Here is a 26,892-nt window from a genome sequence, read left to right as displayed (position 1 = left end):
ATTTTTCTTTTTGCAAATCAACTTAAGTGACAAAATAACTCAAAGCTGAGCAGCTTTTTCTGCGTGTTTCATGTATTGAGTCTGTAGAAAAACATCAACTGATACAAAAATTCATTTAGTTTAATTCCTTATTTTCCTAAAGCAGATGTTATACTGCTTTTAATTGAAAGAAAAAATAAGCAAAAAAGGGACATGTTACATTTACTTCTAATGGGGTCTGATTTTAACGAATTGGCAGCATCACAAAAACGTTTATTCTCCAACCCCTCCAGTGTGCGTTGTCCCTCTTACGGCCTCCCGTCGTCTCCTCCCCTTCTATCCTTTTCTCTCTGACTCATTTATCCAGTGAGCCGTCCTTGAGGCGGCGCAGCATTAGGCAGGTTGTTAACACAGGAGAAAAGGGCGTTCAATGTCGTGTCACTGTGTTGCAAAGTATGACAAACCAAGGGACCGGGCCATCTACTTGAGGAAATAAATACATTGCCATCCTCCTTTGCGGAGTGTAATGGTCTGGATATTACATCTCCCGTGGGACATTACAGTCCGAGAATAATAAATCCACCCAATAACGTGCATGTATGTGTTTGCGCGCATACATGCATCCCTAATGTTGAATGCGTGTGCGGATTCACGCGTGTGTGGTGCATTTGTGTTTGTCACATTGCTGTTGAGGTTTCCAAGCACAGCATGAGGCAATTTGTCCCCCTGAGAGAAAGCTATCCGCCGTTTCTACACCTTGTCAGCTGGAAGCAGTCAAGCAGCTGTAAATCTCAATTACATGAAGCTCTCCTTTCCACTAACACCCCCCCCCCAACCCCAACCCTCCCTTGCTCCCTTGCCACAGGTGACAATGGACAAAAGCGATTGCTCGCCGCTGTGTTCCAAGGCTTACCATTGGCTTCGGATTGAGTCTGAGAGGGCACGGCCAAGTAGGGGTCCTCCCCTTTGTCTGAACTCATGGGGGGATCCTTCCGCTCCACCATGCGGCCCCGCCCTAGGGGGCCCTCAGCGGCCTTTGGAAGGGCCGGGGTGGGAATTGAGAGAGAGTGGTGATGGTGGTGGTGATGGTGGCCTGCTGGACACAACACAGGTTAACTTGCGCCCACGGCAGAGCAGGGAAGCTAGGCTGCACACACATCGACTCCTCCTTTGATGCTCAAGCACACATAAACACATACAAGGACAGCTGCTGAGCTGTGTGAGCTCCAGTATTCCCTCTGTGACCCTCAGCAACTCATTAGGCAATGTTAGTGAGTTTCCCAGGATTGATGTGTTTCCTTTTCTGTCATTTTTTGTCTCTGTCGTCCTCGCTGTCCCTCCTCCTGTTTTGACTGTCACGTCAGCGCTCTGCTGGGCCTGTCAGCCTACAGTGCAATTGTTTTCCTCCACACTAACCACAGGGTGCCTGTCTGTCATATGTGGGACAAAAATCTAACTTTCTCCCCATCGCCCCTGATGGGGACAGACTTTTTCTCTGCTTCAAAGCAGCTCCAACTCTGTTCTTCTTCTTCCCACATTCTACTTAAAGTTTAAAAAAAAAAAAGTGTCATCAATTTGCAGCCTATTTCCACTGAGCATGATGCCAGCAAATGCCTTTCCTAACTTTAACCCTTTAAGACCGAAGCTTTAGCTCCAATGTTGGCATTCTTTACACTACCTTAACTTATCAAACGTTTATGCAATTTAAGTCATTCAAGCGGATTCTGAAGCAGAAAAAGCAGCACAATATGCAACACTTTACAGTAGTGAAGTGCTTATATTATCAACGTCAATCAGCTGATTCTGTCAAGAGGACCTGGTGGCAGACATCAACAGCCAGAACCCAAAGTCCCCCATATTGCTAAAACAAAACCCTTTATTTTAACTGGCGACCCTAAAGCAACGTTCACACCGGGCTCGGAAACGCGCTTGCATATATAGACACGCTTTCAGAACTCTCACGTTAAGAAAGTTCTTAGGTCCAATTCCAAGCTCTACATACAGAATAAGCGACAATTGAGCATGTCAAAAGTTAGTGGAACTCTGACCAATCAGGAACTCAGATATGGTAGTTACGTATGTGTAGGGTCCTTTTCAAAACACAGAAGTGCCAACCAGTGAAAATCGACCATGATTTCTTCAACATGTCATACAAGCCCAGTGTGTTTGAGAATAACAACAGCAGGGGTCTATTCTGTTTTAAGTTTTAATTTTTACAATTCTGAACCTTTTTATGTTAGGGTTGTGTAAGTTGTTTAATTTCCGCTTCCAGGTGATGATGTCAGTCGCCATCTTATCTGCGGCCAGATCTCTCTCGATTCTGTCGCGAGGAATAGCGGTTTTGTGCCGTTATGCAACACTTTAGGCATGTAATGTGTTGCACATTGGTGCAAAGTCGAAGTGAAAAGCTGCTTTTTCCGTGTCAGAACCAGGTGACATTGATCACATAGATGGTCGAAAAGTTACGGTATCTATTTAAGAGCGTATGTTATTTAGGTGTCGCCGGCAACGTCTCCGGAATTAAAGGTTTAATGCCCAACGTTGACTTGAGTGGAGAAAGAAAATACTAAAATAGAAGAAGCTGAGCTGTCATTACAATCCTTTTTCATATTGGCTCCCAAATTTAGGGAATTCCTTTACACTTTTTGTGACATCTTTTAATCCAAACGGCCACATCAGTTTAACAGGAAAACACCTGAAATGTGCTCTGTGGTCCACTTGGTCTGTGGTATATCCCACATAATTTTTATTTTAAGATAAATGGGTCTGTGTTCTTATGGGTTAATTCTGATTTGGACAATGGTCTATTTTTATTCACATTTTATTAATACATTCATTTAAACCATGAACATTCCAAAAAGGCACCACAGCTCCAGTTTAAGTTGGGTATCAAATCAGTAACGTTCCTCCAAAAACAACCGTTCAACCTCCTAAATAAAGCAGATGAGTCTTTCCTCTGCTGAATGAATCAATTGTCAATGTGTGGGTGATGGATCACGCTTTCTCCTCTCCTTCTGCATTTGCTCATCGCTCACACAATCACTTTCTTCCCCGCTTGCCGCCTTAGTTTGCATTTTCTCCCATAAGCAGAGTTTTTGCGGGAGCTTTGTCTTACTGCTTTATTTTTTTAACCATGATAATCTCATTATTTTTCTACATGCTTACAGTTGAGCCACCCTACACAATTTTAGCAAAGCAATACATTAAATTTGATATAATGCATTTGTGTGCTTTAAAGAACACACAGGCTTTATGACATAAAGAGTGACAACACTTTTATCAACTGCCTCTTGTGGAGCTCAACCTCCAGTTAGCATTCTGACAGGCTCTCTCTGTGGAGGAGGTGACAGCATGTGAGTGTGTGTCGGTTTTGGGGATGTGTGCGTTCTAGTCCAATATGTGTTTATGCTTGTGTCTGGAGATGGAGGGGAGTCACTAGTACGCATACAGACACCCACTCACAACAGCACCCAAAGCCTCCTCCTTCTCTGTGTGGCGTGGCAATCATTAAAATGATTTATTTAACTATTGGCCCAAGGCTGAGAGATTAGTGTGACAGGCCTATTTTATAATTCATTCCCCCAAAGCCAGGGGAAATGCAGTGCAGGCAGATGACACACATAGAGAGACCTCAGAGTCTCCCAGCTCCTCCTCAGATCTTAAACTGCAGGATGCACGTCCCTCTTTTTCTACAGATTAAAAGAGTGGCGAGGATTTCTGGTCTGGGGAGAAAAGACTGAAGCAATATCAGATAACATAGAGTTTAAAATAATAACTGAGACTTTGGGGGTGGTGTTGTAAAGAGGGTGTTGCCTGTGTAAGCTTCTGTGCTTGAAAATGCACAGAATCGTCACATTCTGCACAACAGGGGAGCACAGAAACACAGATGCTTTCACGATGACCCTGGATCTTACAGGAGGAAAATCACAGCGGGAGGAAAAAGCCACAGAAGGGTTCATAAAGAGAACACTTTCTGGACAGACTTCAAATTTTCTATTTCTCTCACTCTGTATGGATCTGGTTTGATCTGGAAGTATGTATGTCAGAGAAAGTGAGACACAGCAGAGCGATTCGTCAAAAAACCCAAACTTCGATCAGATAAACCAAAAAGGTGGATGTGAGTGTAGGTGTCGGTGCTATGGATAACTTTGCCGCAGGCTAATCACATCTGTCGATTATTTTTGAAAAAACTGTACTTAACACCCTGCAGGATGGTGTGATACTGTGTGACGTACTTATGAGTAGTCTGTGTTTCACCTTTTGTAAACAAAAGCACTTAGTTTCAAGAACAAAAAATATTTAATGTGCGAAACTTTCTTCTCTCTTTTTTTGGTAGAAATTAGTGAAAAAACAATAAAAAAAAAAATCAAAAATGACCTCAGAACATCTGTGTTGCAACACATTTTCTGCTACATGCCATCAGGTTTATTAAACACAAAATAAAGTAGTTAAAGTACCACTCTGACCATCTTATGATCTTATTTAAAAGGGTTCCCAATGTTTTTTTTTTTTATTATGATTATGTCGTTTTCGGCAGAAATAAAAAAAAACGGTGTAATTTTTTTTTAGGAAAGCTAAGCAGCCAAATAGTTTTGAGCCAGATGGCGAGGAACACAGATGCCAACAAGGAAAATTAAGACAAATATGGTCGTATGGTCGATGGATGCATCCGAATAAAGCGGAGCAGGGGGGGCTTGTTGCTCACCCAGCGTATTCTTTTTGTAACACATGAGATTTTTTCAAAGGGGATGCTGCTGATTCACAACAATTCGAATAAAATATATTCAGAAATGGAATTTTAATCTTAATTTTCTTAATACATGTTTTCCATTATGAGAAAAATGCCACAAGAACATGTTAAAAACACCAAAAAGCACAATTTTCTTTGGAATCGGTCTTTAAACTGATCCAGTCTTTTTGGAAACCCATGCAGAAGTTTTTTATGTAGATATTTATTTCATAGGATTTAACCAATGCTTGTTAATTGTCTCAAGGCACCTTTCTCGGTAGCTGTTCCTTTAGTTTCCCTGTTAAAATCCCTCTTTTTTACTTAAACTCTTGTTTATTTAGATTTATTACAGGCTAAAAGAAAGACATGGATCATTCACAAAACTAAATAAGAAAAAACCTTTAGACTAATGCCTAGGCTCTTCTAAATAAGAATGCAAAGATGAAGTCTAGTCAATAGAAGCACAGAGACGATGGACACTAAAAAGGCAGGAAAAAGGGTCCAACAAAACTACATCGGGGCAAAACAGAATTGGTGCTTCTCTCTACTTTTACTTCCTTTATTCTAAAAACTAAAGGTGCTACATGAGGATGAACACAATGAGAGGGAAAAGTAACTTTCGTTGCTTTCATTACCTTCATAACCAGATGGAATATCTATCAAAAAGAGGGAATGAAATCAATTCGATTAAAACCTTGAGTCATTAATAACCTGTCTTTACACACATGGGAGGAGTTTTCATTTACTTGAAAGGGGAAGATTGAACTGAGTAGATGAAGAGGTGTGGCTACAGTTTGATTGAGGGGAAAAAGCGACTCAGCTTCTATTTCTCATTTGATTGCCTTGTGCAGCGTGTGTGGGACACTTACCATTCAGAGCCACAAAAGTATCTGCAAGAAAAAGAATAACGAACCTTGTTACTGTGTGCAGCCATAGGGGCTTATATGCTTTAGAGCAATAAAAAAAGCCATGATTTTTAGAGTCATTTGAGAATGACTCACTCTCTTCTTTTCAGTTTTAATCAGCAGGAATCTAATCAGAAGATGAAAGTCTGGGAGTCTGAGTTTCTTTGGCTAAACATGCACTTTGAAGGAAAATTCATGGCCTTTATTTACCCAATTACTGATTGCTTTGAAGTGTTTTATCTTCTTTATTTCTGTAAGAAAACTCGAGCAGCTTGGGAGAATACCAACAGTTTATCACTGGTTTAAACCCAGACATTTCTAATGAATAGTGTTTTGAAATCTGTTGCATCTCACACACAAAAACTAGTTCCTATCTGTCACTAAATGTCTACGTTCCTGATGAGAACCTTTTTAAAAGGATGTCTTTACCCAGTAGAGCACAACACTGGGAAGTGGAAAAACCACAGAAACAGCCGGAAAAGGACAGGAGAGGACAAGAGCTGAAAGGAGCAGATGGATGGAATAGGCTGAGAGACAGGCATGTACGGGAGAACAGACGGGAGAGAAAAAGGTGAAGAAGGAAATGAGTGGACAAGGAGAAAGAGTGGTGATGGGGGGAAGGAGAAGAGAAGAGAAGAGGAGTCGGAAAGATAAGAGTGAAGAGGCCCTGCTTACTTTGGCAGTCTCCCAGACCATCTGTGTTACCATGCTCCACGTCCTGCTCAAAGGCTAATCTGCAGGGAACAGAGAGGACACGGTCAGCAGTGAAAAAACTTGCCACACCTAGAAGAGTAACAAGACAAAAACACATGGCTGTGCTACAATACAGTGTAAAGAGCAAAAAGCCTTGTTTTGGAATAGAATCAAAGGAAACGCATGAAAACCGCAGATCTAACCTTATGGATGTATGGGATGCTGGCAGGCAAGTAAACCCATAGCAGGTGCTGGGCTTTCTGCCAGAAATGTTGGCAAACATAGATTGGTTTTGTGTGAAGTGGAATTAAAAAGTTGTATTTTTTAATCTTTAAAATATTATTTCTCGTTACAATTATAGCATAATATTAAAACCTCAAAAAGGGTTGGCTATACGTCAAGCTGAATCAAAAACCAGTTTAGTACAAGAAGATATTCTGTAACTACCCGCTTGTCTTTGTTTTTTTTTTTAAAACTAAAGGCAAAATCTCTTTCGCCAGGATCCACAAAAATGAAATCAAATATAAAATTGAGCTCAACATTTGTTTAAAAAGTTACAACTTTTATGTAATTATTTATTTTGTAAAATGCACCCTGCTTTTATTTTTTGGAAAACAACAGCAACCTCTTCATTGCAGCTCCGTATAAGGTATTTCTACGTGCTTGTGGTAATTTTAACCAGACGGCTCGTCTTTTGGCCTCAACAACCACCTTGCTGCTATCTCCAACTTCAAACTCACTCTGAAGACGTGACTACAAGGGTCAATCTGCTGAATTCTTAGCAAGAAACCACTTTATTTTTATAGGAACCTCATGACATGCAGTCTTTTTCTCCTTTCACACTCCATGTAGCTTGGAAACAGACACGCAGTTACAATCACATGGGCCGAGAACAGAGCAATGATGATAACCATGCCTGAGGGTCGTCATATGACTCAAAGGAAAATAGTTTTGTAGATTTTTTTTTTTCTGACGCGTTCTGCACTGAGAGCTGCTTTTTCTTGAACCACAACCAAGCAAGCTGTAAGGAGATCAGTGAAACAAAGCGGCCCAACTGTCAGCCGCTATAACAATCACAGCAGCTTTTCACAGGGCCTGCTCACTACTTCTCCTCCTCTGCCTGCCCACCCACTTCTCATCTTCCTCATCCTCCACTGGCCACAGCAATTGATTGAAGAAGAATCATTTTCCAAGACGCTATCACTCATGTTTTATGCTCCGATCAGGGTGAAAATACAGACCTCACATGAACAGGTGTTTGGATCATATTCAGCCACCCTTGTTTTTGTTTTTTATTTCCAGAATTAAAATCAAAATCCATCCTTCATCAGTCATAAATCAGAATGATAAAACAACAGTTAAAAGTAAAAAGATGGGCCAAATTGCTATTATGGGAGATTTAGTGCTTTATGTGGATCCTTTGACAAGTATGACCCATCAAAGTGTAGTTGTAGATCAAACCGATACCTCTCAGGATTGCAGAATCTCAAAAAGACAGATAAAAAAAAGGGTGACTGTAATCCCTTCATAGGACATTTCCCTTCGAAATCATGCACAACAGTCACCCAGCAACAAGAGCAGCGTGCTCCCTTTAATATCTGGGGGTTCAGTTAATCGGCTTATCTGATTTGCTTATCATTCACAGATATAATCACAAAGATGCAGAGTGGCAAAAATGAGCCTGATGTCTGCGGGGTATTCCCTCCAGACATTATCGCCACACCCAACAGGGCCAAAAGCTGATTTGCTTTTTTTTTGTGTGTGACAGTCTTGTCGTCATGATTTCCAGACTTGGTAAGAAGAAGATTGGAAGCTTTTAAATCCCACCGGCTTTGAGATGTATCAACAACAAGCATTTGCACTACATGTGATGGGTCAGGGACTTCCGGGACAGATGAAGAATAAATGAACCATAGAGTAAATGCTGTATTGGTTCAGGGGTTCGGTCCTTTACTACATTCTAGCAACAGATGTGAGATGTGTTTGAATGTAGTACTACAGACGCTCAGTTCAGGGTTAGGATCCCACTGCTACTGCATACATATTTAAAGCTGATTTAAGCCGCACTGTACAGGACTGGAGGGAACCGAAATCTGTTTTATATTATCTTGCATCAGATGTGATTATTAAGAGATGTGATGTTGCACGGAGGGGATTTGGTTGCTGACTTGTGGGTCAGACATAATAGTGTTAATTATTCATATCAGAAGTGAACTGAAAAAGGAAAGAATATACTGTACATGCTGCTGAACACATATGCAAATATGTCCTCCACTTTGATTTGGAGTTGATTCCTAGTAGGTCACAAATCAGCATATGGCCACATTTTATCCTCATTTGATGTGCAGATTATGGCAACACAACTTTGTATGTGTTTTACTAAATAACAACCATTCAAAATCATATGCAATTATATGCATGAAAGGGGTGTTGACAGTGGAGCATATTGCAGAAGAGCAGAGTGCAAGCTGTTTTTAGGCAGTAGGTATAAGAGGCATAACTCCACATGGGAAAAACTGGCACACTAGCATCAGGGCCAGATGGAAGAAGAAAGAACAAGAGGCTGGCAAGAGAGCAAGAGTATGACAGAGGAAAGATGGAGACATAAATATGGATCAAAACATCAACTAGCAGATTGTTCTGCGGTTCCTTCTATTATTTCTAACCTTAAAAATATTATTCCATCTTTTAGTCCTTCTGCTTTTTTGCTCCTAAGTAGATGCTCTGTCAGAGCTGTCCACAGCTTCAGAATCATAAAAGAGGAGTCTGCTCCTTTGCTGCTTATGTTTATGTGGAGCATTTGCATACCAAACCAGTCACTTTGCGGCGGGGGGATCATTCATCCTTAAATAGCTGGTGATGCAGTGGTCATTTTGTCATGATTTCATCTGTAAAATGTTTTTCCCACCACAAAACTCCATCTGCAGTTTGTTCAGAAAGCATGACCTGGTTCTGTGTCATAACTGCAGCCACAATATTATAGTTGTCGTGGCCAAGCTCTGCATATCCAACCCAAAGCCTGGAGCAAACAGCTCTTTTCTTCCATCCATCCTTCCAAGAGCCCCTTCAGCTTGAGGTGACTGCACTTAAACACCATAAAATTATAAAGCTTCAGAGAAAAATGGAACTATGTTTTAGAGAAGGGCGGAATACCGATTTGCTTGTTAAGTTTAACCAAGTCCAGAGGCCAGATGGATGCACTCAAAAAACAAAAACAAAACATCATGTGCGTGCTTTATTCCACATGGTTTTTAGAAAAGGAGATTGTCCAGTGAGCCTGTGTGAACCTCATCCATTCTGAATGACATCCATACCCATGTTTACAGGTATTTGATGATGTGATAAAGTGCAGATGGAAAAATAAAAGACAAAGTTTAGCTTTGAAAACAAAACAAACTTCAAGACAATGTCCCCTGGATTAATGAGTACCTTCACCAACATAATAAAGAAAATCTAAACATAAAATCTGTAATTTATGCTTTGTAGTCCTGCTGTAATGCAAAGCAAAAAATCAATCTTAAGAAATAAAAAAAAATAGTATTTAGAAAATATGTTTTCTTTTTTATTTGTCAAGAAAAATAGGAAAAATCAAGAAAGTTTTATAGCAGCATAATGAAGCAGATCTGACTTTAACTTTTTTAAATTTTTTGCACTGTTTAGTAAAGTTTAACTCTCTTCAGGGTTTCAAAGTGTTTCCAAAGATTTAGATTTTTTTAGGCTTGAAACACTCATCTAAACTTTTAAATTGAGATGGCACAAAAAAGTTTGCTGTAATGGGAATTTGTCTAGTTTTACCAAATCTAAACTAGAAGATTTAAACAATAAAAATCTATATTATAAAATAAATATTATTGTGGTTTACTTAATTACTTCTTACTTCTTAACATAATGGATTTTTTTAGGGAGCCTTTATGTGTTGTACAAACATAAGAAATAAATATAGAGAACTCTTGCTTTTTCTCTTCTTTACTGATGAGTTCCATCTAAATCAGGGGTCGGGAACCTATGGCTCGCGAGCCATATATGGCTCTTTTGATGGTCACATGTGGCTCGCAGACAAATCTTTAATTATAGTTTTTTTTTTTTCATTAGACCAGTCCTTCTCGGGCGCGATGCGATGCCAGAGGCGCGCAGTAGTAGCAGTGCTTAGAGAGAGAAATCTGCGCCAGCGCTATCAGTTACTATTATCTATTATTTCACAGAGTTTGTACCAGCTGGAAACTTGTGAATTGACGTGCCTAAAACTGCGCGCTCCCATCTCTGAGAGAGAGCGCGCAGATGCGGGGACGGGATGTGTGAGGGAGAAAGCAGAGGGTGGGGCTGAGGTGTTGTGGGGACCGGCAGGTGAACCGCGCAGGGATTGTAAAAAAGCTGCCCGTCACTCACTGCAGCGTGTGAGTGTGTGTTTGGCTCCCCGTCTGCATGTGAGCAGTCTGTCTCACATCTACAGAACATTCAGACCTAAGATCACGTTTAAAGTCTCAACGCCTGAACGAAGCAGAAACTCACCACGTATCAACCAGACTAGACCATCAGCAAAACTACCACGAGAAATACTAATTTATTAGCAACAGAATGACAATGTTATTGAAAAAGAATCCACAGACTTATTGTACTTTAAAAATGTTGAAATTAAATCAAATGCACACATTCATTTGTATATTTAGTTTTAAACAAATTGTCGCGGACTGAGTTGGATGGCTGTTGGGCCGCGTTAAAAGTTCTGGAGCTCATTGAACGCGTCAAGCAGAGATCTGATTGGCTCTCAGTTCTGTCGCTCAGCCTGTTGTTAGGTAGTTTGGACCAATGGGGTTCAGCTATGGGCCGAATAAGAGAAATAGGAGGGCTGATGCGGCAGTGAGAGAATATAAAGTTGGGAGAAGCGCTCTCTCTCGTCTCGGCGGGAGAGATTCAGGAGTTGCTGAATTAATTTAACGGCGTTTGTTGCGGTCTGCAGTAATCGGAATAAAGAACTTTAAAAGAGGTTAAGTCTCCGTGCCTCAGTGTGGGGAAGGGACACTACATTATTGTATGGCTCTTTCGAAATTACATTTCAAAATATGTGGCATTTATGGCTCTCTTGGCCAAAAAGGTTCCCGACCCCTGATCTAAATGATGAGTTTATTCGCTCAATTGTAATGCAAACTATGCTTTTCCTATGCAAATTGCTTAAAAATGGGAGTTTCCTCCATTCATGGCTCAAAATGGGAGTGGAAATCAGGCTTGTGCACAAATGTAAAGTTCCATGATGAATGAGAGTTATGAAAGAGAAGCATGCATATGCATGACTTTGGAAATGTGGGGAAGATAATAAAAATTCATTTTACCCTTTGTCATTCATACAACTTTATTCATGAAGAATGTTGTTTTTGTCATCAGGCTCCCAACGTATCACTGAATTACTCACATTTCTAACTAATAACTTGTGTAAAAGGACATTTACAATAATTTTTTTGGGAGGAAAACCTATTGACTATATACTGACACATTTTTGAACATTTCAGACAGTAAACTGTAAAATTCTCATCAATGGTATTTAGCTGGGAGTCTCTTTTGAGAGGATCAATAAATACAAAACATTCAAATACAGTTTTTACATTTTCTACTTGGTGAGGGCAAATAATTAACATTATCTGCATTTTAGAACATTGCAATCATCACATTATGTTCTCCGTCACAATTAGCCAGTGATAAATATGCATGGTCTGTGTATTGTCATGGGAATAACAGTGCACACATAAAATGATCTTCTAAGAGGAATTTTCCAATGTTTTTACTGGTTCTTCAATTCAATCAATTCTACGCTCATTTCCATTTTCCAGTTGTTTGTGTTTTGGTTTTGAAGAAACCAAAACACAAAAAACATGATAATTGTGGAAAGAGATGAGTAAGAGAAAGTTATACATCTTGAATGTACATTAAAAAAGCCCATTTCTAATCCATGCACTAGAAACTGGATAACCTAAACTGCTATTTACGTTTTAAAGCAGGCCAGCTGTTTCAACCCGGTTTGCTTGCTTTTTAACTTCACTGTTTATTTCTGTTTCAGTGTCAGTGGACAGCAGGATTCTCCTTTGGTAAGCAATAGCCTGAAACCCCTTACATTCTTCCTCAGAAAAGTAAGAGCCTAAATATGCTTTTTTAAAATCCATTACAAGTTTAAAGAACATTTTATTCGGAAACTGTAATTACAAACATCTCTGTGACATGCAAATTATGAAAATGTTCATTTAAACCAATATTATTTTTTCAATTTTTGGAGTCCAAAGGCAGTTCGGTTTGTCCTCCTAGATCAGTTATGGAGGTTCAAATCATTCGGCTATGTCACCCTCCAACACCTTTGGTTTATTACACCTGAGCTTTTCAGTCACTGATCCTATCTTCATAAAGGCATTTTCATAAAAGTGTTCTCTGCTGCTCTGTGAATGATGGTGGCTAAAGAGAAACCTGTTGCACGACCTCGTTCACCTTTTGAGGGGAAACGCATTAAGTGGCAGCAGATGTTTGGGGAAACCAGAACATGTGCAGTTTGAACAGATTCTGTGGTGTGGTGGAAGTCAAAGTAGCATTTTGCTTTTATGTTTACATGCTCCTTATTTCAACCACCCACCAGTATTCTGCAACTTTAAAAAAGATGGTCAACTTTTTAATGCTCACTTAGTTGTTTTTCTTTTAACTATGATTTATTATAAGTTTTAATCACAAAATGCTGGATACAATTTCTAAAAAGATGAAGTAAGGTTTTGATTGGATAATTGGTTCCATTTTTTTCCACATTTCAGCTCTCTTGGGATTACATCTGTATTTACTTACTTGGTCTTCCCAACCACCTGTCTGCAGGCCCCCTCTGACACCCAACCGCAATAAGGATCTCTGGAAGCTATGCAGGACCTGGAGGAGAATCACAAACACCATTGCTTTATGCGCCAGAAAACTACCTTCAGGATTTGCAAGCATGCATCACACTTACTTCTTGCAGCGTCCGTGTCTTTCGCATCGAGACAGTGGTACTTTGACCACACACGAGGTGAAAGCAACCCACATAGCGTGGTTCTTGCCATCAATCTGCATGCCAATGATGCGCTTGTCCTCTACTCCATCTATGCTGCACCTGGGGAGCAAAAAAAAAAAAAGATCATAAAACTTGGAATGTGTTGAGAGATTTCCCAGTGATTCCAACGTTCATTTAAAGAGCAAAGGATGGAGATTAGGATATCACACAAAGACAAAGTGAGGTCAGCAGAAACACTGCCAATTCTAGACGAGAGCAAACAGGGTCAGGAACTGAGTGGGAGATAAATCAAGATAAAGGAAGGGGTGATACAGATACAACAGATAAACAGACAGATGGGCCCTCTGAGAAGTCAGCAGCACCTAAATGCATACCAGGATCCCGTATTTCACCACAACGCCATCCCTGCTAGTTGCCTTTGTCCCCACAGGGGCGCACTAATCCGGGGGCGTGCCAAGCCTCATTCTATCCCTTATCTCCCCTCCACTCGTCTCTTCTTTCTGCCATCCAGCTCCTGGGATTTAATCGCCCGTCTCCAGAGCTCTGGTCCTGCATTAACGCTCTCAATTAGGGCTTAGAGTCCATCTACACACGGTAATGCACTGCAATCGGGCATGATCCAGTCAGCCAACCAGCCGAGGAGGCAAAAAGTCACTTACTGTAAGCAACTAGAGCCAGATGGCCAAAAGCAGATGAACGCTCAACAAGGGAGGAAACAAAGGAAAATGCTGAGAAGAGGCAATGAGATCCAGCGAGTAACCGAGTAAAGGAATAGAGATGACCCTGCACTCCTTTCCTCTGCGTGAAGCTCATCACATGGCTACAGTATGTTGCACTGTAAACCTCAAAGATCTCCTATCAACTCCTTTTCATGTTCTTTCTTGCTTCCAAGCTGTCCTCTATGATCTCTGTAATTGTTTTCTCTCCCTCCTGAGTCTGTGATAACATGTGTTCTCTTTCAGCCACTACCAACCAACACACACTTGCTTTGGCAGAACCTTCTGCGGGTGACCTTTGCTCATTGCCCATGCTTAAAGATGCTCTCCTCTTCACATCCACACACAAAATCTTGCAACCATTGCAGCCCAACATGTGAATAATGTATTAACAACAATCCTAAATAGGCACTGAAGATAAACACAGACCCCAGCGTGAGCAGGAGTGTGTTTCCTTTAATCAGCCAACATTATGGTGGACCAGGGCTCCATTGCGGTCGGGAACCCTGCTGCTCCGTTATATCCAGAGCCTTAGTGTCTCTGACTTTAATTTAAGAGCTGCGGTTAGGCAAAGTGTAACCTGATAAAACTCCTTAAATGATAGAGTAGCCATCTGGTTGACTGGCTTCACTACAGAGCTTTTGTCAGGGGGTCTGACTGCAGAGATGAGGCTGGTGGGTTGGCTATGTTGATAGATTGCGGAAAACACACAATTAAACACAGTTTTACTCCAGAACAGGCACATATGCATCAACTGGGTTTTGTGTCCTCATAGCAACTGTATCCTCGCGTTGTACAAATAACAGCTACGTACTTGTCAGGGTTGTAGACGTTGACCTCCTCTAGAAACAGGCTGTTATTTAGGAAGCCATTGTTCATCTTGGCCAGGAATTTGAGGATGATCCCTTTTTCAGATCCCAGGAATACCACAGTATTGTTTCTATGGGGACCTGCTTCGTTGTCCACCACAATGCGTGTCAAGCGATACCTGGAAAAAGGAATACCAGGAAAAACTAATCAGTCAATTGCTTCATTAATTAGTCAGTTTGTCTGCCAGCAGAGAAACGGGATAGCTCTCTGAGAGAGCAGCAGATGGAGACGCACATCACAAGCACGCATCGTTGTAAACTCCAGAACAGCACATCCACTTCTAAATGTCATTGTCGTGATCATAATTACACCAACAATCAGTCAGTCAGATAATGTGATATCCATTGTGTAGGTCGGATGTCTGAAGATGACGACAGGGGGACGATTTCATTCATCGATTTTCAGTTCATCATCAGATTGATAAAAAGCCTTTTTAGCTGCCTGTTTAAAAATCATTGCAGCCAAGTTTCTCAAATAACAAACAACAAACAGAAATGTTTTTTTCTCACTGACACTAGCTGATAGCTGCACACTGAAACTTTATAGTACGACACGATGGAGACAAGGATTTTTACATTTTCTTCATACTGATTACAACTGATCAGATAATAGGAATTATGTAATCATTGATTTGATTTGATTTAATATATTGGTTGATTTCAAGCATTAAAATGGAATAGTACAAAAAAACAAAACAAGTTGACATCAAACCCATTTCAGATATTTAAGAAGATGATGCCATCTTCTTGACAGTGTAATTACTTTTAATCATAAATAGACGTAATTGCAGTTCTTCACTAGACTAATTAAAAATAATGATTATCAAATAAAGCCAGTTTTATTTGAAGGCATTATATTCATGGATTTATTCGTGTTTATCTACTTTCTTATCTACTTCACTTAATCTTCCTGAGTAAATGTGTGTGACATAAGATTGTCACACTGTTTAGCAAATACAAGTTCTGTGAAGAGGCTGCTTTGAAAACGTGTCATTAGAATGGATGTAGCCTCAGTTTACTATTCATTTTCATAAAAATCTGGCTGTGAAACTTTGAAAAAAACGAGCATCACTATTAAATTGAAGGTTTTTTTTTCTCCAGACAAATATTTGTACACATTTGTTCACTAAAACAGAAAAATGCCAAAATATTTTCAAATGGGGGGCGTAATGGTTAATGCTCTCGCCTCACAGTGAGAAGGCCTCGTTTCAAATCCCGGCTGGGACCTTTCCGTGTGGATCTTGCATGCTCTTCCCGTGCATGTGTGAGTTTTCTCATGGCACTCCAGCTTCCTCCCACATCCAAAAACATGCTTCATAGGTTGCTTAATTGCTATAAAGTGTCCCTAGGTGTGACTCTGTGTGTGTGTGCATGGGTGTGTAATTGTGTGGCCTTGTGACACACTGGAGATCTCTCCAGTGTGTACCCCGCCTTCACCAACAGTAGCCAGGTAAGGCTCTGGCAGCCCTGTGACCCCAAAAGGGATAAAGCAGGTTAAGAAAATGGATGAATAGATTTTCAAGGACTGCTGTCCTGCATTGGTGTGTATCGATGCTGATGATATATTTCTAAACTCTTTGTAGCCTCAGAGATGTGGTGATGACACTGACTGCATCAAAAAATGCTTTTAGACGGGAGTTTCAATAAACAGCTTATGGTTTTTGCAGTTAACAGAAGGAGATGAGATTTAAAGATTAGACATGGATCTCATCTGAAAATCTAGCAAGTCCACTCATATCCTCATTATTGTTTGCTGGACACCTATGTCCAAATGACTTTAAATGTTCTTAATTTTGTGTTCTAGCTGTCTTTACCAGGAGTTCCAAGGACAGAATCAGTGTGGTGTCATGAAATCAATTCAATTCCACCAAGCTAGACACAGTCTTTTCATATTTGAGATATAACAGCAGAAAGGGGTGTTTAGTGATTGTTTGCCAGCTGAGGTCCCTGCCTCTGCACAGGGAGTCTGCAGACAGAACGTTTTGTTTTACTGAGAAATAAACATGTGCTTGATATTGGGGGCATCCTCTCTGGAGAGCAGAGATATCTGATCGTAGTTCAGATTTCATTTCTAGTTGACATCAGTGAAAGCAGCAGACCAAACTGAACCCATGAGAGATATCCCGCCTAAAATATGTGTTATCATGGAAAATACCTGCAGATCTCTAGGGGAGTTTCGTCGCAGCTGAAAGTTAAGAAGAGGCTATTGCTTGTCAAGGATTCAGAAAGAAGCGGCAACCTTTAACCCTGTGCACTGTGCCTGTTTAGACCCAGATCCAAAGTAATACAATTTTCAACTTTTTGTTTGATTGTGGAGGAATGGAGGTATTGTCCTGTAGGATTTTGCCAGGAAGCTGGAATTATGTTATCTACCTGTTATGTTATCTGACTGAGTTAAACCGGAAGAAAAAGCAAACCCCACTAGAAAAACAACAGAGTTTGAACTCAAGTATCTTGATTTTGAAAGAGCATCTTATGAACAAAGCCTGGGGAATTGAAAAAGGAGAGATTCAATATAAAAATAAACAGAATGAGTGCACTTTCATTACTGCATAGTCATTCAGGGAGAATTATAGTAAGTTGGGAATGTGTGCTCCCTGCACTTAAACATGAAAGTAGGTCACTGGCTGTTTGTAATGGAGTCCTACTGTCATTTAATGACTTTGAATCTCTGAGTAACACTTGAAATAATTACCGTCCTGGGCTGAAACGCTCACAGACTCTCTGATGCCAGCAGCTTTTGGAGGGTGAGATGCTTACCGAACCATGGTCTTGAGAAACCAGGGCCTGTTGGCGATGGAAGGCACGGCCTCGTCCATCAGAGGATGCATCTTGATGAAGTTGAGTGTGTCGTCAGGGAACTCATTAGATATCTTATACTTCTCCATGGATGGACTACCAGCACAGCTGCCAGGTCTGCAAGTGAAGAGGAAGTGGAGAGATAATGGGAGAGGATTAAAAAAGAGTGGTAGATGGAGAAAAGAGACCAATTGAACAAAACACTTGACGATAAGAGGCTAGGATAACAGGCAGTCTCACTTTCTTAAAATCGATGAAAGTGAAGCCGTAAATGACTGAACTCTAATTTCAAGAGGCTCTGGTCAAACAGGAGAGCACACAATGTCCTCTTTTCTCTAGATTAGCGGTGAGGCTCTGTGACACTCCCTCTATCTGATTCTTTTATAGGGAGCTAGAGAGTTTCCTATAAAAAGAGGAGCTGCTTTTGATAGCACATCCTCAATTGCAGGCATGTCACCTCAAGCCTATAAAACCCCTTTACAGCCAGGTCTTTGATACCCTTTCACGGCACAGAAACATCCACAAGTTTACTGCTGCAAGCATCACACAGTTATTATGTTGTTTTTAATTAATTTAATCATTTTAATTAATTTTCCAATGCAGCAAATCAAAGTTAGGCATGAAGGCAAGTCAGCAATCACGAAAAGCCCCAGAGTGCAATGTGGCTCACATCAGAAACCCACATCAGCATGGCACAAAATGTGGTATAAACTCAAAAAGAAAAACCATCCTCAATGACTTTTTAAGCAGCTGTTAAATTTCAGATTTACAGATTCATTTATTTTGATTATTGCTAAAGCAAAGACAACATCCAAACTGCTACCGTCAGTATACTGTTTATGCATTTGCACATATGGACAGCAGAACGGGACCAGGCATCTCTGAAATACGAAAATCTGCAAATAATTTAGAACGAGCACATGGAGGAGCAGTCTGCTGCAAGACCAGACCTTGGTGGCATTGATACAACTCTCTGTCTGCTTGCCTGCAGATAAAAAGGACTGAACATGCCTGGGGATGCAAATGAAATCAATCATATTCATTACCACAAAGAAAAACAAGAGAAAAACAGGGGCCACGTCTGCTCCTTGAAATGCCTGACCTTGCTGAACATAAACCAGTTACCACATGCTAATTGAGGTAAGGAGGTAAACTTACTCATTTGCACAAAGCATTCGGATAAATACAGTAGAGGTTCTCAGTTGGCGAGCAGTCACATCCCTAAGTGATACTTCTTTGAACAAACACAAACACACACTGTTCCACCAATTATCGGAGCCCTGATCTTAGCGGTAAGTCTTTTGTTTTTTTTCCTTAAAGGTACTAAAAAAAGGCTCTTCAAGCTGTAATTAGTGAGTAACAAATGGAAGATTGATCAGGTTGGTACAAGTGTGAAATGAACCAGGCCCTGAGGTGATCACACGCTTCATTTATTGATGCCCGGGCAGCTCTGCGTGGGAAAAAGCTGAGCGCCCTAGGTGATTGTTTTTACAGTATGCAGGTAAGGAACAATAAGGTAAGAAGTTCAATTGCTGACTTAAATAAGTCCAAATGAATAAAAAAAAAAGCCAAAATTATTACCAAAACGTACAACACACACTAGATTATATTTTGGAGGCATGTATGTGTCTGTGTCCTTGTGTGCAGGTTGTACCTTGGTTTGGGAACCTTTTCCTCAGGAAAAGGCGTCCAAGTGGAGTCTGGGGATTTCTGCTCTTTGAAACGTCCCGTAAACGTCTTGGCCACTTCAGCCATGTCATAAGCACACACCGCCGAACCGGGAATACTGCCATGACAGAGAAACACAAGAAAACTAAATGTGCAATCTGCTGATGGAAAATTTTGATTAATCTTAATTCAGTTTCTGGAACATCACCAAAACTAGGACAAAATCATTTGTGACACTATTTAAAAGGCATGATTTGCTTCAAATTGTAATTTGAAATTTCATGTTTTGAGGATTAATATTTCTCCCTGAACTGCAGAGTTGACGAACAAAGTCCTCAGTGAGAGATCCTCATGAGGACACACACTCCCTTTCATCCAAACTGGGTTTCCCCATGAGTCTTGTGGCCTTAAAGTTCATCCCAAGGACAATGTTGGGTTCCAGAAATGGAAAACACATTATCTTGTTACAGCTGCATCCTTCTCTACATGTGAAATCAATGCATAGCTGATTATTGAGTCACTTCTCTATTTACTGTGCATCTGATTTCAGAAGTGAGCTGTTTACAAGATGAAAAACACCATTCTCTCTCTTTGCTGCCAGGATTTTCATGCTATTGCATCATGGGTTAAATCTGTCATTGAGGAGACCAAAACACCAGGGCAGCATTGCAGATAGCAATGTCAGAGAGCTGTTAGTTTCTGGCTCAACTACTCCATTACGGTAATTACAGTCTGTGTTGAATATATATAAATGTAGACAGAAATATTTCAGTTTATTTGACGTTTTTAATGAGGCAGATTGAGCATGTTAATAAGTGGCATGTCCACTTGGCTGCTCCTTCAGACAGACATTTTTTTACACAAAACTCTGAATGTCATCTGCATTCTCTGCATGATTCCTCTAATTTCAATCCTCCAGTATAAAACGAAAATACTAACACTTTGATCAGAACGGGAGCCCACAGAAATGTTCTGAGATGCTGCTTTATTGGATTTTAATGTCTATTAACCACGCTCAATTGCTTTGTCACAAGCAATTGTCTTATCTGCTAAAAAGCAGCCATAAAATAGAAAATTGCCATATGTGCAGACTATCAGACCTGCTCCATGGTTTTGTGGTAATTTTCAATTTAGATAAGAACTCCCACTGACAGTGAGAACACATCCGAAAAAGGATTATGGACAGAAAAGTAGGGGTGAACCACTGCATGTCGGGAAAGCAGCTAAACTGTTTTGACAGAAGAGGTAAATGTTGACCCTGTAATGCTCATAAATTACATGTCACCTAGAGCCACAGCAGGGGCCAACACTGCCAGTATTAACAAAGGTCATACTGTTGATGAGGGCATTTTAGAAGGTATTTCAAACTGAGGCAGTTAATCCAGATAATAAAGGGAACGTTCAAAACAACTTTGAAGAGCTTAAACTCATTTGAAATAAGGATAAAGGAAATTCTGCACAGTTGTGTTTTGCCACAGAATACCTGTTGTAAGGGGTGGAGAAAGTCGCCAATACCACATCCCTCCCGTTAACATGAATGACTTCTGTCACGGCCTGCAGGATGTTGAAGTAGAAGTGGGAGTCGCCGGGGATGGAGCAGTTCAGGCGGGACTTCAGAAAGGATGTCCACTGCTTCTCCAGAACACGGGGCGAGCCGCCGCGGTCGTTCTTACAGACCCTCGCAACCCGAGGAAACACCACCTGTTCGAGTCATGCACAGATTGAAAGGCTTTGCTTTAATAGTTCTAAATCAGATGACATGTGTCAATCTGTGGCGCCTGTCAAAAAGGGAACTGCACGAATTTAGCACTGCACCCTGCAGCACTGTCAGACTGTCAGGCAGCGTTATCAGCGAGATCACTACCGATGTTGCAGTGCAAAGAATACATCATGTGACGTCACTTTAGGCAATTTATTGCATTTTCCTTAAACCTCTCGAGTCAGTCCACAATCAAAAGATGTATTTGAAGTTGACAGTAAAATGGTCCAAAAAAAAACTTTGTACAAGATAACGTTTACAAAATAGCCTTAAAATGTAGAAGAAGTGAAAACCGCAATGTTGGCTAATTAAACTATTCACCACTGTATGTTTAAGGTTAATTTGTACAGATTTTATGATGAATCATCACAAGGTGTGGGTTTTTTAACTGAAATATCACAGAATAGAAATGTGAGGTGTGCTCATACTTCTCAAATTAAACAACTAGTGAACTGACAGTCTACTTTAACAGCCTTTGTTACTGCTTCAAGTCACAGATTTCGTGTTACATCCCCTTATTGTAAATTAAAGTCAGAAGAGCAATTGCTGATGTGCTGTTTGAGAGTCAGCACCTGGCAACAGAAAGTTTCAGCTTCAAATTGGAGCCAGTGGTGTAATTACAGCCTCGCCTTGAAATCTTGTTGGTAGTGTTGTAATTAGTTGTTGTCAAACTATACTTTACAGCTTTAACTCCAGCATCAACCTGAAATTGATAGTGCAGATGGAAGCAAACATGCATTTAACTGCAGATCTACAAACACACACATCTTTACCAATACCAGACACACACAACACAATCTATCATTTCAAAATCGACTTTGCAGAAATGTCATAAGGTCCTGTGCAGCTCTGTGCAAGATTATTGTAAAATTGTTTTGCATTATAGGGGATTCTTCTTAGTTAAAGGTGAGGCTAAGTCAGTTTTACCTGTACTTGTTTTCTTTTTCTCAGAAAATACAGTTTGTGTCTGCAAAACTAGTGAAAATATTCACATAAATAGGACTTATACTGTATAAATACCTCAGCAAACACCTATTTACATTTTTGAAAACAGATTTATCCATTGTTTTGTTTTTTTTTAAACCACAGCCTCCCTTTTAAACAAAGGGATACACAAATAGACTTTTGGCAGATATTTCACTATGGAAGCATGGATGGCTGTTTACATTTTCAGGGAAGGCCATTCTGCTGTGCAATAATGAAGAGATATCATTCACTAAATGTTAAATTGCTCTGTGCTTCATCAGTTCTCCCACCACATGCATAATTACACTGACATTACTTTCAAAACACCGGGCAGATTGAGAGGCCTGATCTGTATTCATGCTCTGTATAACACATGGCAGTCACTTCTGGCAGCAAATCCATTATTTCTGTGTTTGTGTTACCTCAACTTTGTTCTCACGCCATCCCACATATTGTGTGCGTGTCTCCTAATTTATTCTACAAAGTACGTATTCATTTCTGACATCCCCACAATATGAGACTGATGAGATTAATTTAAAATTTCCTACGTAAAGTAACTCTTTTCAAAAGCTCGCCTCTTTGATTGCAATGTCTTCTTTCGTAGAGAGGTGATTTTTTTCTCCAGAAAAATTCAGATGATAGGTCAAACAGGAGCACAATGGCTATATTAAGACTCAAAATGGGACCTCCAGACAATAATAGATTCTGTTTTGAGTCTAGTTTGGGTTCAGCATCCTGCTTAGTGTTGCTGAAAACTGTTTTTGGCAACTTAACAACTCCTGAAAGCCTCATTCTCATTATGTGATACACCCATATCCTGTTAGCTTCCCCAGGCACTTCCTGATCCTCTAGGTAAATAGGAAGTCACCTCTGATTAGAGATCAAACAATGGAAGGACAATAGGGTCTCTTCTTACCTTTCCCATTGTATTGTACTCCATAGCAATTTCCCGAAAGAAGAAATAGATGAAGTCCCCATAATTAACTGCCTGAACAAAGTAGGGCTCTGCAAGTAAGAACAAAAAAAGGTACAAGTAGTTTTACTACTGTTTTTGTACATAAGCATTTAAATTATCACTTATATTATACAAAAAAGGACTAAGCGAGCTTTAGTAGCCTCAACTTATCATCAGTTAAACCAAGTAAACATGAAAAGACAGATCTTTGTGTTCTATTTGGAAAGACTAAACTTGTGCTCCTTTTACCTGGGGGGCAGAGCACTTTCATCCATGTCAATGTGGCTAAATAAATCTGCAAAAGCAAAGCATGCAGCATCTAACACAATTAGTTTCCCACCTTCCTAATATATTGTGGACCAAAAGTGTGTTTAGACAGTCTTGCACGAACATCATAAATCACACGACCCAGCTCAGGTAGTCTGATGTTGTGTCAGTGAACTTGGCGCTGCCTCCCCACAGAAACTTTTGCTTTAGAGTGTCCCTAACTCACCTTTGAGCCATTTGGAGTCGTGTTTGACAGTGCGCAGAGTCGGACTGTCGCCAAGGCTACGGTAGATGACTGCATCGATCGCTAGAAAGTCTGTTACAGTGGCTGAGTACAGCTTGCCATCTGGACAGGAAACACAAAGGCAGAAAGCAAAATGAGGAGGAAATATGGAGATGAAGAGGCACCAAAAGATGAAAAAAATGGAGATGAGAGCCTTTTTTCTAAAACAATAGCTACTGAAGGATTTTTATACATCTAAAAAAGCACAAACATACTTCATATGACTCAGTTCTGGGTAATGAGTGAATCACAAAAACCAAAGGGATTCTTTGATGGACAACAAATAGACTGTGCACTCTCTTGAGCATGTTGTGCATTCGTGATTACCCAGCATAACAAACACCAAAGCCATGAACTCTCATTTTGTCTTATGCTCCACTAAGAAAGTCAAACAAGTCCCTGCACTTTGGTATACACACACATCCTTCACAAACACAATGCACTGCCAGACTGAGCTCAGCCGGCTCGTCTGTGACCACAGTGGAAACTCAAACGACGTAATTGAAAGGATAGCGGAGGAACCCTCTTGATTACTCAGAGCTTCCAGCTCCATCCACGCAGCTCTGCTTCACATTAACTGCTCATGCTTGGCATTTACTCTCGTCATCCGCTTCAAAACAGCACAGACAGTTCATCAATACTGCCATAAATCGTTTCACGATTAATATGAATGAGGACTGAATGTCTTTAGCAGCCTCTTTCGCACCCGGCCAGCACAGCGCTGACTCATTCTTCTCCCATCAGCCCTGAAACTGAACATGTTAAACTGAATCAGAAACAGAGGGCTGTTTTTTGAGGGACTGTTACTACTCATACATTTGCAATGGTAAATGGAGTATACTTATATAGCGCTTTCTAGCCTCTTTCAAAGGCCCAAAGTGCTTTACAGTCACAGTCCCATTCACCCATGCACACACACATTCACACACACATGGCGGCTCCGCCGCCGAACACTGGCGCCAACCTACCACAAGGGGCAAAGTGGGGTTCAGTGTCTTGCCCAAGGACACGTAGACACATGGGCGTGCAAGGCGGGAGTCGAACCTGCAATATTACGATCATGGGTCGACCGCCCTACCGCTGCACCACGGCCGCAATGACTGACAAGGTGGGATTGTTTGCTCCAATACCTGGAAACCCTTGTGCTATCCTAGGCACCTTAACATTGGGGGTGAGGTCATCTAGACCCCACAAGACAGTACGCTGAACCTTTTTTCTTCAATGATTTGTGATCTTCACTGGTGTCCATGGATTACATGAAATCCTCTTCGCCTTTATCCACCTTTGTCATGGTGGGAATAACACGTCAATGTAAAGGTGGGGTCATAGGATTGCACAGGGGTTAAACATGTTTCTAAACACTTTTATCATGGATTAAAACAATGCCAAATACTGATAAATACTGTCAAATGACTTCTGCACACAGCAGAAAATTATGATTAATGTTTTTGCATCATGGAAATCAGCTTGTAGCAGAAACTATCAAACAACCCTAATGTACTTTTTTTTCATAGAGTCCTGTCTTTATCTCATTTAGACCTGAGCTGCTCTCTAAGCACTGGAACTGCATTAGCCATATATTGCATCAGGTTTTAAATGGGTTAGTAACAAACCAAAAGGAAAGGGAACAAAGATCTGAATAGAACAAAGGTAGTCGTGTTCGAATTAAGAGAAATGTTTAAACGTACCAGCAAAAAGGGCCACATTGGCGTGCTTGGCATCGTAAGGACAGCGTGCCATCCCACTGATCTCTTCTCCCACTGCATCCAGGGTCTCCGTCTAGGATGAAAATGGGGAAGGAGGTCAAGAGAAATCAACATAGCAGATTAGGGGTTCATGGATGAATTAAAATGTGTTTAAAAAAGGGTTAAATTGGTAAAATATGGTTACAGGTCAAGAATAAAAAGCCCCAAAAGGTGGACACCTTTAACCTCATAATGACCCTGAGAGGCCGCTTTATCATTCCTCCGAAGTCAAAGCCTCATATCTGGGAATATCTGGAAAACTGTCATGGAGACGGATAAAAATAAATAAATAAATAAATAAAACATTTTCCACATTTTTACACTTTGGGTGTATATGTTTGCTTTCCCCTGAAATCTTTTATCTCCTAACTGCACTGATGTTAAAGACATTTCTACAAGGCTCTGATTTCTCAAACCCATTTAATGCAGCGCTTTCCTCTGCCCTGGTTTCTAAAGCTTTAGCTCAAAGAAAAAAAAGGCACACAGCCCTGAGTGCAGAATGAAAGAAACTCTCTCCATTGCACTTTTAAAATAGTAAAAGATACAGAAGTGATCATCTTAGTAAAATTTAGTAGTCGTGACTTTCAACTCTGTTCTGCAGGACTTTTTATCTCATTTGGTGCATTTCTGTAGAGGTCCTAATTTTTAGTTAACACCCAGGAGATCAAAATTATTACTTTTAATGCCACAAGAAATCGAATTTGCACAGTTTGGTTCAGGCGCTCAGTATTTCTTAATGTCTCATTTCTGCATAATCACTGTCTTAGAGCCACTAGATTCAATCTCAGTGGAGTATGTGCAAACCAGAATTTAGACAAGTTGTCCTTGTTTCGAGCTCAGACTGGTTGTGATGCGGTTGGCAGAGCATGGCCAACAGTCTGATGTGGGTGAAGGGTCACCATCATCCCTCCATGGGCAGACTTGTCTTCCCCAGCATGCCTCAGGACACTCGCTTAGCCTGGCTGAAGACCAGGGGCACACTCACACATGAGTGTACCACAAAAGAGGAAAAAACAGCCATACACTTACAGACCAGTGGCTGTGTTGAAGAAAGATTACAAAACACAGTTTGACTGCGGAGTTCATGCTTTCTTCAGTTTCTGACTGTATATCGTCTTGCTTTTTTTCCTCCGTTCTCTCGACAAAGGGAAGTGCAGTTCGGCAAGGCTTCTAACTGCTTACACATACTTTTTCTGGTCTCTAAGCAGGTCGTTTTGTTTTCTGCTCCTATCTCAGCGGAAACGGCCATCATCTGCCCACTATAAAGGTCACACACTCCGGCGCAATGCTGGAGAAGCTTGCCAAAGAAATTGTTGAGGATGATTTGGCAGAGAAAATCACAAGTGACCTTTCAGAACAAACACATAACCAGCAGCAGCAGTGATTCTTTCTTCCTTCTGTCCTCCCAGAAAGCTAAATGAAATGATAAATAGAGGCAGACTCCTCACATAGGGAAAATATTGTAAATATAGATTGCGCTGGGTTCATCACAGTCGACACAGGTGGTTTAGGATCAGCTCTGAAAGTTTCTGTATACATGGCAAACC

General features: G+C 40.6%; 1 protein-coding gene across 15 annotated transcripts in view; it reads right to left on the bottom strand.

Moving 5' to 3' along the window:
- Window positions 1-26,892, bottom strand: part of sema6a (sema domain, transmembrane domain (TM), and cytoplasmic domain, (semaphorin) 6A) — a 108,115-nt gene that overhangs the window by 14,304 nt on the left and 66,919 nt on the right. For 6 of the 15 annotated variants that reach the window (XM_023958294.2, XM_023958297.2, XM_023958298.2 and 3 more), the window contains 13 exons: window positions 25,289-25,379; window positions 23,544-23,663; window positions 23,012-23,100; window positions 20,854-21,071; window positions 19,357-19,488; window positions 17,664-17,819; window positions 14,849-15,022; window positions 13,277-13,417; window positions 13,120-13,197; window positions 6,289-6,347; window positions 5,578-5,598; window positions 5,344-5,364; window positions 893-1,072 (listed from right to left, as the gene is read on the bottom strand). In XM_023958294.2, coding sequence (XP_023814062.1) covers window positions 893-1,072; window positions 5,344-5,364; window positions 5,578-5,598; window positions 6,289-6,347; window positions 13,120-13,197; window positions 13,277-13,417; window positions 14,849-15,022; window positions 17,664-17,819; window positions 19,357-19,488; window positions 20,854-21,071; window positions 23,012-23,100; window positions 23,544-23,663; window positions 25,289-25,379 — 1,480 coding nt within the window. Of the gene's footprint in view, window positions 1-892; window positions 1,076-5,343; window positions 5,365-5,577; window positions 5,599-6,288; window positions 6,348-13,119; window positions 13,198-13,276; window positions 13,418-14,848; window positions 15,023-17,663; window positions 17,820-19,356; window positions 19,489-20,853; window positions 21,072-23,011; window positions 23,101-23,543; window positions 23,664-25,288; window positions 25,380-26,892 lie in introns of all 15 variants that reach the window. The other 9 variants (XM_078953188.1, XM_078953190.1, XM_078953189.1 and 6 more) reach the window with 3 other exon arrangements.

The sequence above is a fragment of the Oryzias latipes genome, chromosome 9 (assembly GCF_053564925.1).
Source record: "Oryzias latipes strain Hd-rR chromosome 9, Olatipes_Hd-rR_3.1".
Classification (NCBI taxonomy): Eukaryota; Metazoa; Chordata; class Actinopteri; order Beloniformes; family Adrianichthyidae; genus Oryzias; species Oryzias latipes.
The sequence above is the reverse complement of the archived record's forward strand: the minus strand, read 5'-3'. Positions and strand labels throughout refer to the sequence as shown.